The sequence below is a fragment of the Mustela nigripes genome, chromosome 4 (genome assembly GCF_022355385.1).
Source record: "Mustela nigripes isolate SB6536 chromosome 4, MUSNIG.SB6536, whole genome shotgun sequence".
NCBI classification, from domain to species: domain Eukaryota; kingdom Metazoa; phylum Chordata; class Mammalia; order Carnivora; family Mustelidae; genus Mustela; species Mustela nigripes.
In genome coordinates, this window is record NC_081560.1 from 159,776,452 (window position 1) to 159,793,773 (window position 17,322).

General features: G+C 41.5%; 1 protein-coding gene across 2 annotated transcripts in view; it reads right to left on the reverse strand.

Moving 5' to 3' along the window:
• Positions 1 to 1,396: 1,396 nt before the first annotated feature.
• Positions 1,397 to 17,322, reverse strand: part of LOC132016644 (cytochrome P450 2C21) — a 28,230-nt gene continuing 12,304 nt past the window's right edge. For both annotated transcript variants that reach the window (XM_059398172.1, XM_059398171.1), the window contains 3 exons: positions 14,539 to 14,726; positions 10,440 to 10,581; positions 1,397 to 2,319 (listed from right to left, as the gene is read on the reverse strand). In XM_059398172.1, the coding sequence (XP_059254155.1) occupies positions 2,138 to 2,319; positions 10,440 to 10,581; positions 14,539 to 14,726 (512 nt within the window). In that variant the 3' untranslated portion in view covers positions 1,397 to 2,137. The remainder of the gene's footprint in view (positions 2,320 to 10,439; positions 10,582 to 14,538; positions 14,727 to 17,322) is intronic.

Sequence of the window (17,322 nt, forward strand, 5' to 3'; positions counted from 1 at the left end):
TACCTCCTGTTCATGTGAACACCTCTGTGATTGGCTGTATACCTCCTGTTCATGTGAACACCTCTGTGATTGGCTGTTATGCCCTATATAAGGCAAGGGAACTTCCCCCGCAGGGGCAGGAGAAAGATCCACCAGGGAATAAACAAGAGCTTGTACATGGACCTGTGTGTGTGTTGGTGTTGCGTCATCTCTGCAGGCAGGGAGAGCGCGACAGTTTGAGACTAGGTATTAACTCTTCCTTGAATGTTTAGTGGAATTCACCAGTGATGCCAGCTGGTCCTGGACTTGTGTTTATTGCATTTTTTGATTATTACCGATTGTTTCCTATAATCAGTCCATTCAGCTTCAGGGTTATTCTTGATCCTTGGGTGATCTCCATCAAGACCTTCAGGCTTCAAGTCAAGTTGAGGTGTTTACTTTCTTTCTACTTGGCCAGCTCTGAACCCATTTTTCTTCCTCTTGCTGAGAGAATTTATAAAAATTGTTTTCAGATTCCAAAGCTTCTAAATGACATTTTGTAGTTAGTCTTTCAGCCTCTCAGCACCGGAGTTCAAACCAGCAATCCCCTCAAGGGTAAAATCACACATCAGCTTCCCAATACGGATTTCCCAAGCCCTGGATTTGTCCCCCCACATCCTTGCTGCTTTCATCACCTTCCCATAATGACAAATATACATGTACCTGTGTGTATGTGTGTGTGTGATAAGTCACAAAGAGAGACGGACATAGGTATAGATGTTATTTCTGGAAAGCTCTAGTCATTGCAATGAAATGTTCACAGATGACATGATTTCATACTTGAAAACCCAAGAATTATTAGCCAAAAATTACTGAATCTACTGAAGAATTCAATCGTCAGTAAACACAAGGGTTTGGTCAAAAAATCTTTTTATTACATTCATGATAGAAAAGTAAACAGATACATAATTTTTTTGTGTGCTGTGCTTTAGTATCTATGAAAAATAAAAGTGCACATATATGTGCACATTATTCCTGAAGAATAATGAAAGATCTATGCATATAGTAGGATTGTTATACTAACAAAAGCTCAAAAATTATCTATCCTTGATTAAGAAGACAATTTTTTTAAAAGATTTTATTTATTTATTTGACAGAGAGAGATCACAAGTAGGCAGAGAGGCAGGCAGAGAGAGAGAGAGGAGGAAGCAGACTCCCCGCTGAGCAGAGAGCCCGATGCGGGACTCGATCCCAGGACCCTGAGATCATGACCTGAGCCGAAGGCAGAGGCTTAACCCACTGAGCCACCCAGGTGCCCCAAGAAGACAATTTTTAAAATTATTGTAGCCATGCAACAGGGCATTATGTTTATACTACTTGTAAAAATATCTATAATGTTATTATTTCTATAATGTTATTACATGAATGTCACCATAAATCATAGGTATATCATAGAGAAATTTATTTATTTATTTATACATGCAACACATATACATAAAACACATATTTCTGTATTTGAATAAAACCATATATACATATTATCTTTCCCTCTTCTTTGCCTTCTTTGTCTATGTCTGTGTATGTATGTGTCTCCAACTGTGTGTTTAACCAGTAAGGGAAAACAGGAAGGGCATCCTTAGAGAGACCAACAAATACGTGTTATTGCCTCTGGCTGGAATTACCATCCTGTTTTCTCACTGCATGTACATACTTACACGTGCATCCCTACACAAACGTGTACCACACACATTTATTTTTTAATAACCACTGGGAAAAAAACAAAAATTACACATGCCATACTATCAAGACATAGGGGTTAGAAATGAGTGAATATCATATATTTTTAAAAATTCTTTTAACTTGTGGGATAATTTTTAATAGAAGAAAATATGATATGAATAAGGTGTCTTACCGTGGTACAGACTGCAGATGAGATACAGCATAAGATCTCAGGATTGGGTACACAATTTAATTGGAAGCTAAGACTGAGTTTTGTTTCATGCGGGCAAATTTGAACTGAATTTTAAAGGATGAAGACAATGAGAAGAGACAAGGTCAGGAATGCCCTCCCTGATGTGAAAGGAGAGGTGGACAGTGGCTAACACACAGGACAGAAAGCATCTGGCATATTCAGGTGAGGCCAGAGTGTGGCTCTGCCATCTGGCAGCCTGGCCCCTCTTCAGACTGGGACGAAACAGAGCTTAAAGACGGGCGGTGCACTGCCCAACCCATTGACAATGGGGGTGGTGTCAATGTCCTTTGGATTAACCAGAGGTTTCAAGGTGAAATGCTGTAAAATGTTGGTCAGTAGTAAAAAGAGCTCCATGCGGGCCAGGCCTTCTCCAACACAAGCTCTCTTTCCTAAAAACGACATATAAATCAATATTCCTTTAATTCTGTTTCTGAGTTAGCACACAGAGGGGCTTAAATACATATGGATTGAGAAGATAAATATATTCATAGACTAATCAACCCATGGCTTCTTGTATCTACACAGAAATGTGGTTTCCTTTACTTCCTCGGTACACATTTTTGTGTGTGTGCGTAGGGGCAAGGGCAGCTTGTCCCAAGATGGGCCACGTTGGCATAAAGATTATTTTGAATTAAAAGCAATCAAACCCCAGCAGATTCCGGAAAATCTCCCCACCTCTCCTTCGACTGCCTGCCTGCACCAGGAAGAGAGCATTTAGCAGACTATTCTTTATGTATGAAACTTACTGACATAACAGGGCAACCTCTCACCTTCCTGCTAATGGTCTTTCTCCCCCTGTGAATCCTCAGACCACCGCTCCCCTCCTTAGCTCAGGATGTGGACCACAACCCATGTTGCCTGTCTTTGGAATTTTGTATGTCTGTGGATCGCCCATACCTGTGAAACTAAGTTTGATTTTCTCTTCTTTCTCTGTCTTTCGTCAATTTGATTTTTAGTCCAGCTAGGAAGTATCTTGAAAGGCAGAGGAAAATTCCTCCTCCTGGACAGCTGGCCTAGTTGGCAGCAGCTTTAACACACTGGATACTGCCTGCCACAGACAGGGCTGCAGCTGGAGATCCTTGGGATGTATGACAGACAGCCCGCAGAAGGTAAGATTTCCGACCATGTCTGTCTCCTGGAATCTGAGGAGTCTGATGGAACAAGAATGGTGAGTCCTTTTTCTCTTTCTACGTTTAGATTAGCAGGAAAAAATGCTCATGGAACTACTTCCTTAGGTTTAGCAACTCTTGGTAATTTTGGTAGGGAACTTTCTTGGGAGGAAACGATGAACCAGAGGTCTTTCGTCTTTGTTGATTAATTTTTTTAAAGATTTTATTTGTCAGATAGATAGATAGAGAGAGAGAGAGAGAGAGAGCACTCAAGCAGGGGAGCAGCAGGCGGAGGGAAAAGGAGCTGAGCAGGGAGCCCAATGCGGGACCCAATCCCAGGACCTCAGGATCATGACCTGAGCCAAAGGCAGAGGCTTAACCAACTGAGCCACGCAGGCATCCCTCCTTTGTGCCTTTGTATCATTTATCATAAAAAGGAATTACCATCACACAGAAAACAGGCAGAGGCCCTATAGGCCTGCTGTTTGAGCCAGTCCCAGAGACTCGTGAGTTCATGGTTCTCATCAGACTGGCACCTGTTTAGATAAACTTTGCTGTAGGTTAAAGGCTGTTGCTAAGGAAACCAAAGCTTCAGGAGGATCACTGAAAAGCTGTGAGAGCGCTCGCCACCTCAAGAAGGCTCCTGTGATAAGGTGGTCACAGCACAGGTGAGACTGACTTTTGGTCACCACTTGAGGTCAACCTCAAGAAAACTTCTGTGCAATGAGGTACACTGAAAAATGTACAATGGCCAACATCTGCCTGTGGCACATCTCTTAGGTGTTTGTGTGTTTCCAAGAGACCCAATGTTTAGCCAGAAGAAAACCAGGTAAGACTTTCCCTTTTTTCTTGTTCTGTGTCCCAGGAGCTTGGCTTTGTGACCAGTGAGAATATTCTTTTTGGTATCTACCATCTGGAGGATGCATTTATCAGGGTGCACTTTGGAGGCCAGTCTACAAGACTGGGGATCTGAGTCTCTCTCTCTCTGACCATACCAACTCTCAAGGATGTTTGTCATGAGAAGTCCCAGCCCACTGGAACCTTGCTATTCCCAAACTTTGTTTCTTAGTGCTAGAAAGTGCCATTACAGGAGCACATGCCCGGTATCACAGATGATTGAGTCTGGGATGAGAGGCAGCTCACGATTTCACTGGAGACCAGCAATGAAGGCCTTCTGCTTTCTTAGTCTAACTATGGGAGTCAACGTTTGGATCTTGAGGGCTGCATCATCTGTGCTCTCTCTCTGGATGCCTCAGGCATTAAAAGGCTTATTAATTAGAGTTGCTCATAACAGATCCTACTCATCAGTGGTCTGATGATGTATCCTTTAAGCTGGCTAATAAATGTAAAAAGAAGAAAACTTTGTTTAAAAAAAAAAAGATTTTACTTATTTGAGAGAGAGACGGCAGGAGCTGGGTCAGGAGGGGCAGAGGGAGTGTGGGAGGGAGAAGCAGACTCCCCACTGAAAAGGGAACCCAACATGGGGCTCAGTCCCAGGATCCTGAGATCATGACCTGAGCCAAAGGCAGACACTTAACCGAATCAGCCACCCAGGCACCCCAAAGGAAAATGTTCTTTTTAAGATTTTATTTATTTATTTATTTGACAGAGAGAGAGAGAGAGAGAGAGAGATATCACAAGGAGGCAGAGAGGCAAGAAGGGAATCAGGCTCCCTGCTGAGCAGAGGACCCGATGTGGGGCTCCTGGGATCATGACCTGAGCTGAAGGCAGAGGCTTTAACCCACTGAGCCACCCAGGCGCCCCAAGGAAAACGTTCTTAATAGAGAGTGGCTCTCAAATGTCCTAGCCTAATGCCACCCTCAGGGACTCCCTTGACAAGATGAAAGATCAGAAATTAGAAATAAATGTCTACATCCAACATAAATTTCTCCTAAAATCCAGCCTCATCTGCCCTATTTTAACTTTCCTTTCCTTTTAGGATTTACATAGAGCACTGTAGTCTCATCTCTAGGTTCAAAGTATACAGGTTGCTCATGTAAAGGCTGAACGCCAGGAAGTGAATTTAACTAAAGCAGTAAGGCTCAATTTGCTCCTACCTTCCAGGGCTTTGTGACCAGGCTCTGCCAGCTTCAGGCATGGCAGTTGGCTGATGTATCCCAGGCCCACACCGCAAAAGAAAGTGTGTCTCAGAGTATATATGAACAGTATTTGCCAATTTTGATTATGCCTTCTAAAATTGTTAAATAATTTCAGATAGTTTAAATAGAAATCTTATCCAATCTTATTCTTTAAAATGTAACTTTTAATAAAGTAAAAATTAACTGAAAAAAAAATGTGTGTCTCCTGGACAGCAGCAGATCTTTTAAATTACAAAGCCCCTTTAACGTCTACTTTCAAAGCATTCTGCCAAATTCAGAGAGAAATTTAAAAGATTAATCACTAGTCACAACCCCCCTTCAGAGAGGAAACATGACCCAAATTTCTCCCAGGCCCACCTATAAATGATGAGGGAAAGGCTAATATTCGGGGGCTAACAGAGCCCAGATTAAATTGTGTACCCAGACAGAAAGCCTTTGTTAGAATGCTTTATACAGACTTTACAAAGTCATGAATCTTTTGTTTCCCATTTTAATTAAAAATCTATATTTTATATAATATAAAATATAATATAAAAGCAAATTTAGTTAAAAAGGTGGGCCAGTCCCTTGATATTCACGCTATAATCCAGTTCTTTGGGGGAACTGTTTCTAAATGACTATCTTTGCCTTCCAAAGCTCTACAAAACCAGAAATCCAGCTCCAGAAACAAGTCTAAGCCAACCTGTCTACCAATCCCCAAACTCTGCCTATTCCTCTCAAAATATTTGTAGATACTATAAAAGATCAGGATTTGGAACATGACTGTCCAGTACTTAAAAAAAAAAAAGATAAATTTTAAATAGCAAGTACCCTGAAACTCTAGAAATAAAATTTTCTTTTACATTATTTTTCCATCCCTTGAAATTATAAATCTTTCTCTCTCTTTTTTTTTTATTAAAAAAGATTTTATTTATTTATTTGACAGACAGAGATCACAAGTAGGCAGAGCGGCAGGCAGAGAGAGAAGAGGAAGCAGGCTCCCTGCAAAGCAGACAGCCCGATGTGGGGCTCGATCCCAGGACCCTGGGATCATGACCCAAGCTGAAGGCAGAGGCTTTAACCCACTGAGCCACCCAGGCGCTCCTCTTTCTCTCTTTTTTAAGAGAGTGGGGGGAGGGCAGGAGCAGAGGGAGAGAGGGAGAGAGAATCTTAAGTAGGCTCCACTCCCAGTGCAGAGCTCAACTGCACAACTCTCAGGTCATGACATGGGCCAACATGAAGAGCCGGACACTGACTGAACCACTCAGATGCCCCCTGAATTTATGAATCTAACATCTTTGAACACAGCACACAGTCACCAAAAAAAATAAAAAAGGGGTAGTGGTGTGGGAAAAGGCCTTTTCAGAGCATAAACTGTTTAAATCCCTCTTATGTCCAGACTTGGAAGAAACTTGGAGCTTTCTCTGACTTTGTGAAATAAATTTTCTATCCTATCATCTCTAGGATATAAGAACCATTCTTTAGACACACACTTCAGGGAGAATTTTTTCATTAAAAAAAGAAAAAGAGGGAAACATTTGAAAATTGAGGCTCTACTGGCCTGTCCACAAATATTAATAAAAATAAAAGCTGTAAGAATATTTTTTATCTTGTTTGTGTGTATGTATCCCATATTGCAAATGTGATGTATTTTCTCTACTTCCAGCTGGTATTGCCAAAATTAATTTATAAAAGAGCACCATTTAGTTGAAGGCAAGCACTCCTAAGGATTGGGCTTTCTCTTTTTTTTTTTTTTTTAAGATTTTATTTATTTGACAGACAGAGATCACAAGTAGGCAGAGAGGCAGGAAGAGAGAGAGGGGGAAACAGGCTCCCTGCCAAGCAGAGAACCCCATGTGGGACTTGATCCCAGGCCCCTGGGATCATGACCTGAGCTGAAGGCAGAGGCTTTAACCCACTGAGCCACCCAGGTGCCCCTCAAATGGTTAATGTTAACCGTCTGCCTTCGGCTCAGGTCATGATCCTGGGGTCCTGGGACTGAGTCCCACACTGGGCTTCCTGCTCCTTGAGGAATCTGCTTCTTCCTTGGCCGCTCTCTCTCCCTCATGAATAAATAAATAAAATCCTTGGAGTTATCCGGATTAAATATAAAACTTGTATTCTGCCTGTGTTTACTGGAAGTCACATAAATTCATGCACTCTCTTACAAACTTTGATAGAAAAAAAGTTAAAATGGCTTACTTTGTCTAATGCCTCATAAAATTTTGTAGGTAGACTATTCAGAATACATAAATAAGTGTAAATAAGATAAAAAGGTATGTAGGTGAACTTTTATAATTTTTGTTTTTTTAAAGATTTTATTATTTTAGAGTGGGCAAGAATGCAAGTGGGGAGAGAGAATCTGAAGCAGACCCCCCCCTGAGGTCGGAGCCCAACAAGGGGCTCGATCCCACGACTGTGAGATCATATGTGGGGAAACATTTAAAGAGCTCCCAAAATCTTTGGTAACTTGGATTTTTAAAAATTTTGCTAAGTTCAATGTTAAGCTGAATTCATTGAATTATCTAGATCATTTCCAGATAAGATAAAACAATGAAACATTAAGTACCGAATACAGGTTTCTCTCCTTTTGTCTTATTTACAGAGAAACTAAAGGGAAGTTTGGGTCAGTTAGTAAACCTGGTTTGTGCCTTACTGAAGGAGTGTACTGTGAAAAAACACGTGTTTCATAAGTGGCAAAGCTATTCCTCAATTTGCCAGTCTAAAGAATACCAGTAACACTAGTAACAGTTCACTGCAAAAAGTGAGAGGCCTCCGGTCACAGACCTGCTGATCTGGGATGCTGGGCAGGCAGGAATGGGACTTCCCGGAACCGACAAGAAACGGTGGCTGCCGCGACTACGGTTCCTATGGGCCGGACCTCTCAACCACTAACACACTTGAGAGCTGGCGTGGCCAGACAGAGACTTGGAACCCCAAGTTCCAAGTTCAACCCTACTTGGTCAGGCATCCTAGTACTAACAGCTTTTAAGTGTTCTACCGGTGTCTGCCAGTTTTGCCGCTCAGGCTTCCAAGATGTCGTTAAGCCACACACCCCCATGTGCCCATTAACCTTGAGCAAAGTTTGTATGACAAACATAAAGGACACAAAGGAAAACAAAGATCCTCTCTGGGGAGGAAAGAGAAATGTTAGAAAAAAGACCCTACCAAATGTACCAAGAGTCACTTGGCCCAAGGAACTAGTTGCACGAGAGTTCTCTCCTGCTAATGTAAATTTAGAGAGAGAAAGGACTGCTGCCATTCCCACTCCATCAGACCCTGTGGACAGAGATTCTGAGAGCCCAGCGTGGTAGCAAATCTTACCTTGTGCCAGCTGTCAGATGTCCCAAGGATCTCTCAGCTACAGCAATGTGTGGGGCGAGCAGTGTCCAGCTGACACACCTTGTTGGGAACAAGAATTTCCTGTCCCCTTCAAGGTGCCTGTGGCTGGTCTAAGGAGCAGACTGACACCAGACAAATTAACAGAAGGAAATCAAATTTCATTTCCTACGTACGGAGTAATTCACATAGACCCAGAAATTCCAAAGAGAGTCGGGCAAACAAGGTATATACGTCATCCTGAACTAAGGGGTCAGGAAAAAAAGAAATATTACAAATTGGCCACAAACCTACTAACTAATCCCTGATCCCCTGACATACTGGCAATTTCACATGTGATCTAGATTCCAGTCATTCCGCAACTGAAATAGCCTTCCTCTTTGCTCTGCTGGTTGATACTTCCCACATCCTTCTAGAGCCACCTCAGAGGTCATTTCTTCTATGTAAACTTCTTTGATGTGCTCAGAGTATATAACTCACTTGTTCATCTCTTTGTGACAACACTCGCTAATGCTTCAAAAACAGCACATTTCAGATGAAATTTTACTGAATCATCTATCTCACATTCTGGAACATAAGCTCCTAAGGTAAGGCCTCAGATCTTGTAATGATACCCACAGTGTCAGAGCAAAGCAGGTCGGCAAGCCCTGTGACTTGAACAGAAATCTCAAGGAGTCTCATTATGCAGTAATGGGCCCAGCACAGAGGAAGAAAGATAAGGAGTAGTTCAGTAGGTATCCTGCTTTGAGATCCTCTTGGTATGGTCCATAATCCTGAGACCACAATAGCAAGGGTTGCTTGATATTTATGTTTCTTCTATATTCATTCAGAAACAAGTCTCCCATTTTTGCCTCTGTTTCAATTACTTCTGCAGGAAAGGCCCTTCACCCTCCCCTTTCCCCCCATTTCTCCTTTAGAATGTGGATATTCTAAATGTGTCTAAATGTCTAGAATGTGGATATTTCTCCTGCATATTCTCCATTTTTCCCTCCTTCCAGCTCCATTTTGGGTTTGTCTTTTATGTCTACTCTATGCTCAGGAAGCAGATTTCTGTGGACTGCATAAAGCAAGAAGTTAGTTCCCTTCTGGGTTCTGAATAAATTTAGAGCATTAGCTACTGACAAAGCCAGAGGATCTATTCCCTCCTGCCAGGTTACAGTTTAGACAGTGGCTGTATGCCTCTGCTACAGACACACCTCCTGTTGAAGCATCCACTCTTTCTTTCCTCAAGTTCTACTGGGCTTCCAGTAATGCCCTTCTTCCCTCATCCCTTCCAACCTACGAAGGGAACATCTTCCGGCCCATGCATGCTGGTCTATTATACCTTAATCCTAAGCCCACATCTCTGAAAAACAGTCTCATCATTAAATACTCAAAAATTAGCCACAGTTGGAAGGGGAGGTGAACCATGAGACACTATGGACTCTGAAAAACAACCCTAGGGTTTTGAAGGGACGGGGGTGGTGTGGGTGGGAGGTTGGGGTACCAGGTGGTGGGTATTAGAGAGGGCACGGATTGCATGGAGCACTGGGTGTGGTGCAAAAATAATGAATACTGTTATACTGAAAATAAATACAAAGTAAATTTTTAAAATTAGCCACAAGCTTACTAACTAATCACTAATCCCCAAACAGACTAGAAAATTCAAATATGATCTAGATTTAGTCATTTTGGAATGACTTGTTGAGTGTGTCATCTGTTTCTCCCCAGGACCCTGAAAAAGTGAAGGGAGATACTCAAATTCCCCTTACCCTCTCTCTATCTACTCTACTCCCTACTCCTTCTTAGGACTCTCAGTGGTAGGTTCTGGGGCCAGTCTTGGCAAGGGAAGCCTCCAATCCAATGAGAAATAACCTGGGCTTTGGGAGTGATGCCCCTAGCCTCATACAAATGACAATCTGTTCAGCCCAGAGTAGTCTCCATGCAAAGCCCTTCCTCATCTCCCTGACCCCTGATGTAGAGATAACAGTGAAGCTTGCTTGCCTGCAGAGAAGGGCACGAAGTAGTCACTCTTCTTAAAGTTGCCACTTTCATCCAGGAAGTGGCCAGGATCAAAGCGATCTGGGTTGGGAAACTCTTTGTCATCGTGCAGGACGGAAGTCAGAGATGTTAATATGGTTGTGCCCTGATGTGAAGGAAAACAGATAAACTGGATTATAATGAATGTCATGGAGCATGAAATCCTTTTGTTTTATAGATGAGGAAAGAGGTATAAAAAGAACATATTGGGGCACCTGGGTGGCTCAGTGGGTTAAGCCTCTGCCTTCAGTTCGGGTCATGATCCCGGGGTCCTGGGATAGAGCTCTGCATTGGGCTTTCTGCTCAATGGAAAGCCTGCTTCCCCTTCTCTCTCTGCTTGCCTCTCTGCCTACTTGTGATCTCTGTCTGTCAAATAAATAAATAAAATCTTAAAAAAAAAACCATATTTACTCCTTATTTCAGAACAAACAAATGACCTACTGTAACAGGTTCTAAATCCTTTAATGTCAGTCCAAGGTATTGCTAACGGATGCCCAAGTCACTCTCTTCAGTTTGGAGCCTGATACTAGCACTTGCTTTTTCAGAAAATTAAGGGAACTCCCTGGAGTGCATTGTTCTTGACAGATAAATTGCAGTATTTTTTTTTTTAAGATTTTATGTATTTATTTGACAGAGATCACAAGTAGGTAGAGAGGCAGGCGGGGGCGGGGGGCAGGAAGCAGGAAGCAGGAAGCAGACTCCCCGCTGAGCAGAGAGCCCGATGTGGGGCTCGATCTCCAAACCCTGAGATCATTACCTGAGCCGAAGGCAGAGGCTTAACCTCCTGAGCCACCCAGGCACCCCAAATTGCAGTATTGTCTAAAAGGAGCTGATGCCCCTGAAAATCCAGCTCATTGTCTTTGGAACACAGGATAAGGTCTTCAAAGATCTACTTGAGTGGCTATATTCTTGAAACCTTCACCTTCCCATCAAAATGACAAACTAATTGGTGCCTGGCTGGCTCAATCAATAGAGCATGTGACTTTTGATCTTGGGATCATCGCTTCAAGCCCCACACTGGGTGTAGAACTTACTTAAAATAATTTTTTTTAAAAGATGAGAACAGATAAGTATCCCCTTCTTCTGTTGTGCTGTTTCAATTGAATTATTGCAATTTCTTGTGGAAACGAGAGAGCTTTTCTAGTTTTGAATAGGGTCTACCTAAACTCATGGATGCAGTACAACATGATGATTTGGAGTTTAGTTTTCAAAATCAATTAAATCTTTCTATTAAATTAAGCTCTGTGATGATAGGCCAGTTGTGTAACACTTCCGTGGCTCATTTTCATTACTAGTAAAATGTAAAGGATACATCAGCACTAGTTCATTGCAAACATAAAATGAGATAATATATGAAATACTTTTGCACAAAGATGACTGCATGCTAGGGATGCCTGGGTGACTCAGTCAGTTGGTCATCTGATTCTAGATTTTGGCTCAGGTCACGATCTCAGAGTGGTGAGATCAAGCCCCACATCGGGCTCCATGCTCAGTGTGAAGTCTGCTTGATTCTCTCTCCCTTTCCCCCTACCCCTTCCCCTGGTTGTATGCTCTAAATAAATAAATAAGTACATAAATAAGTAAAATCTGTAAAAAAATTTCTCTCTCCCTCCCTGCCCAGTTCTCCTGCTCCTGCATGGTCTCTCTTAAAAAAAAAAAAAAAAAAAATTACCACAGGGTAAAATGCTCAATAAAGGATGCTTGGGTGGCTCTGTTAGTTAAGCCTCTGTTTTTATTTATTTATTTATTGTTAAAAAAGATTTTATTGGGACGCCTGGGTGGCTCAGTTGGTTAAGCAGCTGCCTTCGGCTCAGGTCATGATCCCAGGGTCGTGGGATCGAGTCCCACATCGGGCTCCTTACTCCGCAGGGAGCCTGCTTCTCCCTCTGACTCTGCCTTCCACTCTGTCTGCCTGTGCTTGCTCTCACTCTCTCTCTCTCTTACAAATAAATAAATAAAATCTTTAAAAAAAAAAAAAAAAAGATTTTATTTATTTGACAGAAATCACAAGCAGGCAGAGAGGCAGGCAGAGAGAGACAGGAGGAAGCAGGCTCCCTGCTGAGCAGAGAGCCGGATGGGGGGCTCAATCCCAGGACCCTGAGATCATGCCCTGAGCGGAAGGCAGAGGCTTTAACCCACTGAGCCACCCAGGCACTCCAAGCCTCTGCTTTTAGCTCAGGTCATGATCTCCAGATCCTGGGATCGAGTAAAAATAGAAGAGAAGGGAACACTTCCAAATTCATTTTGTGAGGGCAGCATAATTCTAATTCCAAAACCACCCAAGGATACCACAAGAAAAGAAAATTAAAGGCCAATATCTTGATGAAGATGTAAAAAGTTCTCAATAAAAATCTTCACAAACTGAATTGTACAGTACAGTAAAAGGATTATATCCCATAATCAAGTCGGATTTATTCCAGGGATGCAAGGATGGTTCAACATCCACAAATCATTGTGATGTACATTAAAAAATGAAGGCTAAAAATCATACAATCATCTCAGTAGATGCAGAAAAAAGCATCTGACAAAAGTCAACATTAATTTATGATAAAAATGCTCAACAAAGTACATATAGAGGGAATGTACCTTGACATCATAAAGGCCATATATGATAAAGGCCATCTATGATAAGTCCACAACTAACATCATTCTCAATGGAGAAAAGCTTCAGCTTTTCCTCTACATCAGAAACAAAAGAAAGATGCCCACTCTCACCACTTTTATTCAACATAGTACTAGAGGTCCTAGTCCAAACATTTGGCAAGAAAAAGAAAAGGCACTCAAATAGGAAAGGAAGCAGAACCGTCACTATTTGAAGATGACATGATATTGTAAATTTTTAAAATTTACACTCCACTCAAACTGTTAGAATAAATTAATTCAGGATAAAAATGAAAATACAAATATCTGTTACATTTTTAATGTGAAACTAATAATGAACTCTAAAAGAATTAAGAAAAACAACCCATTCACATTGGTATAAAAAAGCCCTAGCAATAAATTTAACCAAAGAGATGAAAGATCTGTACACTGAAAACTATGACACTGATGAAAGAAATGGAAGAAGACACATAACAAATGGAAAGATATTCTGTGCCCATGGTTTGTGAAAATTAATATTGTTATAATATCTATACCAGCCAAAGCCATCTATAGATTCAATGTAATCCTTATCAAGATTCCTGTGGCATTTTAACAGAAATGGAATAAACAATCCTAAAATCTGTGGAGAATGACAAAAGTCCTAAAGAGTCAAAGCAATATAGAGAAAGAACAAAGCTGGAGGCATCACACTTCCTCATTTCAAACTGTATGACAAAGCTACAGTCATTAAAACAGCATGATATTGGTATAAAAACAGATGCATAGATCAATGAAAAGAATACAGGACCCAGGAATAAACCCATGCATAGGGGCCAATTAATTTTTAACAAAGGTGCCAAGATATACAACCAAGAAAAGACAATCTCTTCAATAAATGGTGTTGGAGAAACTAAATCCTATCTTAACAAGAGACATAAAAAATGAACTCAAAATGAATTAAATAATTGAACATAAGACCTAAAACCACAAAAATCTTAGAAGAACATAGGCAATAAGCAGTCTTGGCAATGAATACTATGAAGAAAATCCCATGGGAGTCCAAGCACTATGATATATAAAATTGCATCAACAAAGTAAAAAGAAAGCAGCATGTGGTCAGAGGGTACGATGCCTGGTCTCTGACTGTGTCATACCTATAGATGGGTAGGTAATCTATAATCCTACTTTCGTGATGCCTGATAACCTAAGATTCTCAAGGAGGGGCACATAGGTGACTCAGTCAGTTATGCCTCCAACTCTTGATTTGGGCTCAGGTCATGATCTCAGGGTCATGAGAGGGAACCCCTGGATGGGACTGGGCTGGACATGGTGCCTTCTTGAGATTCTCTGTCCTTCTCCCTCTGCTCCTCCCCTCTTGCTTTCTCTCTCAAAACAAAACAAAAAAAAATGTGTAAATAAAAAATTAAAAATTAAAAAAAATAAAATTCTTAAGGAGTAGTAGAGATGAAATCTCTCTCACCTTGGGAATAAGGTATTCTCTGAACTTAATGTCCTGAGTCACTGCATGTGGGAGACTGTTGGGGACGAGATCAATGTATCTCTGGATCTCGTGCACCACAGCGTCTGTGTAGGGCATGCGGCTCCTGTCCTGCATGCAGGGGCTCCGGTGTCTGCCAACCACACGGTGAATCTCTTCCTGGACTTGAGCTGCAGGATAGGAATCAGAATTTCTATGAAATGGAAAAGTCATTTGATCTGACCTTTTACCTTGTTGTTGAAAGATTTTATTAACTTTAAAGAGAGAGATTGGGGAGGGGGGACAGAGGGAGGAGAGAACCAAAAGCAGACTCCAAGTTGAGCGTGGCGCCTGATGGGAGACCCAGTCTCATGACCCGGAGATCAAAATCTGAGCAGAAACCAAGAATTGGTGTGTAACTGACGGAGCCACCCAGGTGCCCCTTGATGTGATCTTTATACATGGCTACAGGAAAAGACTCTCCTTCTGTAGTCTCCAGAAGGAGACTGGGGGGAAAATCACATATGGCTACTTTCTTAAGGGGCAGAAATTTGTTTCCTAGTCAAATTGGAATCTCATTAGAGATGTTAAGATATGTACATAGAAAACATAATTGTACTATGAGATTCAACTCTGATTCTCTATTTTGTGTGCTTTGTTTGATAAACCCAGGGATCTGGGGTCTTGAAAGCTCACTATAGACCATGCTGTTTGACCACTTTGTGTAGGCCCGTTTTTGTTTTAAATGTGTAAGTTCCAGGTGCCGGGGTGGCTTAATCTGTTAAGTGATGATCGCGGAGTCCAGAGATTGAACCCCACATCAGGATTCTCCTCCACAGAAAGCCTGCTTCTCCCTCTGCCCCTTACCCCCATCATGTTCTCTCTCTGTATCGTTTGCTCTCTCTCAAATAAAATCTTTAAAAAAAATGTATATTCCAAGAGGCTAAAACTATGCAGGGCAATAAATGCTTAATAAATAGAACAACTGAGGGGCGCCTGGGTGGCTCAGTGGGTTAACCCTCCGCCTTCGGCTCAGGTCATGGTCTCAGTGTCCTGGGATCAAGCCCCACATCAGGATCTCTGCCTGCTTCCTCCTCTCTCTCTTCCTGCCTCTCTGCCTACTTATGATCTCTCTCTGTGTCAAATAAATAAATAGATAGATAGATAGAACTGAATAAGATGTTGGACTCAGCACACAGGACCCAGAAGTTAACATTTTTTTAGGATGTGAAACATGACAGGCATGCTGTACAATGTATTACATTACTTTATAATTCCTCAAAAATTTCTATGTGTTGGGTATTATTTTATGTGCCTTAAAAATAAGAAAACAGGTCCATAAAAGTAAATGTATTTCTTAAAGAAATGTGGTCTTTTTTTTTCATTTTTAAAATTGTGTTATGTTAGTCACCATAAAATACATCATTTGTTGTTGTTTTTTAAAAATATTTTATTTATTTATTTGACACACAGAGAGAGATCACAAGTAGGCAGAGAGGCAGGCAGGGGAGGGGAAGGAAGGAGGCAGGGAGCAGAGAGCCCCATGTGGAGCTCCATCCCAGGACCCTGAGATCATGACCTGAGCCGAAGGCAGAGGCTTAACCCACTGAGCCACCCAGGCGCCCCTAAAATACATCATTTCCTTTTGATGCAGTGTTCCAAGATTCATTGTTTATGTACCACACCCAGTGCTCCATGCAATACGTGCCCTCCTTAATACCCACCACCAGGCTCACCCACCCCCCCAACACCCTCCCCTCTAAAACCCTCAGTTTGTTTCTCAGAGTCCACAGTCTCTCATGGTCTTTCTTATTCTCAAACCCACAATCTTAGCAACTGAATAAGATCACTGAAAGTAATTTGGGTTAGCGAATTATATTTTCCCCTTATTTGTAAAATGTATCATGTTAATAATATGCAGTTTTAGTAGGACTGTTCATTAGTTAAAATAAACATTTAGAATGTGTCTTTGTTAAGGGAACATGTGATAATCTGCGGTTTGATAGCTATCAGGAAGACTTGGGAATTTTAGAGAAGTTTTAAACTTCACCTTTTCAAGTTGAGAAGCTGGATTTTTATCTAGAAGACAGTGATTATGCAAAGTGGTTAGGAACTTCCTTAAATAATCAGAATGCTTAGAGAATGCCCCAGTAAGGAATGAAAATGGGAAGAAAAAGAATATACAAATGGATATGATGCAAAAAAAAATTAACATGGAAGCATTGGGGGACGAGGACACCGAAAGGATTTTTGCCATGTAGACAAGATTTACAGGTCTGGAGAAAAATGTCATATGGTATCCGGAGTCATAATCAATATAGATCTTAATAAGAGGGAAGTTATTTGGCTGAAAGAGTCTGTGTCAAGTGAAGGAAACACAGTGCCATTAGATCCCATAGTATGTGACAGCAAAGGGATTTCAAAGCTGTACTTCTAGCTTGCACCATTTGGGAAGTACTTCTTACTTGGACTGGGAGGGCAGGAGGACTCGAAACAAAGGAGAATGATCTAGTGCTGACATCACGGAGATAAGCTTCCTGAGATTTAATTGTATTAAAAGTGTCTCTGCTTCCCCCTCTCTCTCTGCCTGCCTCTCTGCCTATTTGTGATCTCTCTCTCTCTCTCTGCCAAATAAATAAATAAATAAATAATTTTTAAAAAAGATTTTATTTATTTATTTGACAGAGAGAAATCACAAGTAGACGGAGAGGCAGGCAGAGAGAGAGGGAAGCAGGCTCCCCGCTGAGCAGAGAGCCCGATGCGGGGCTTGATCCCAGGACCCTAGGA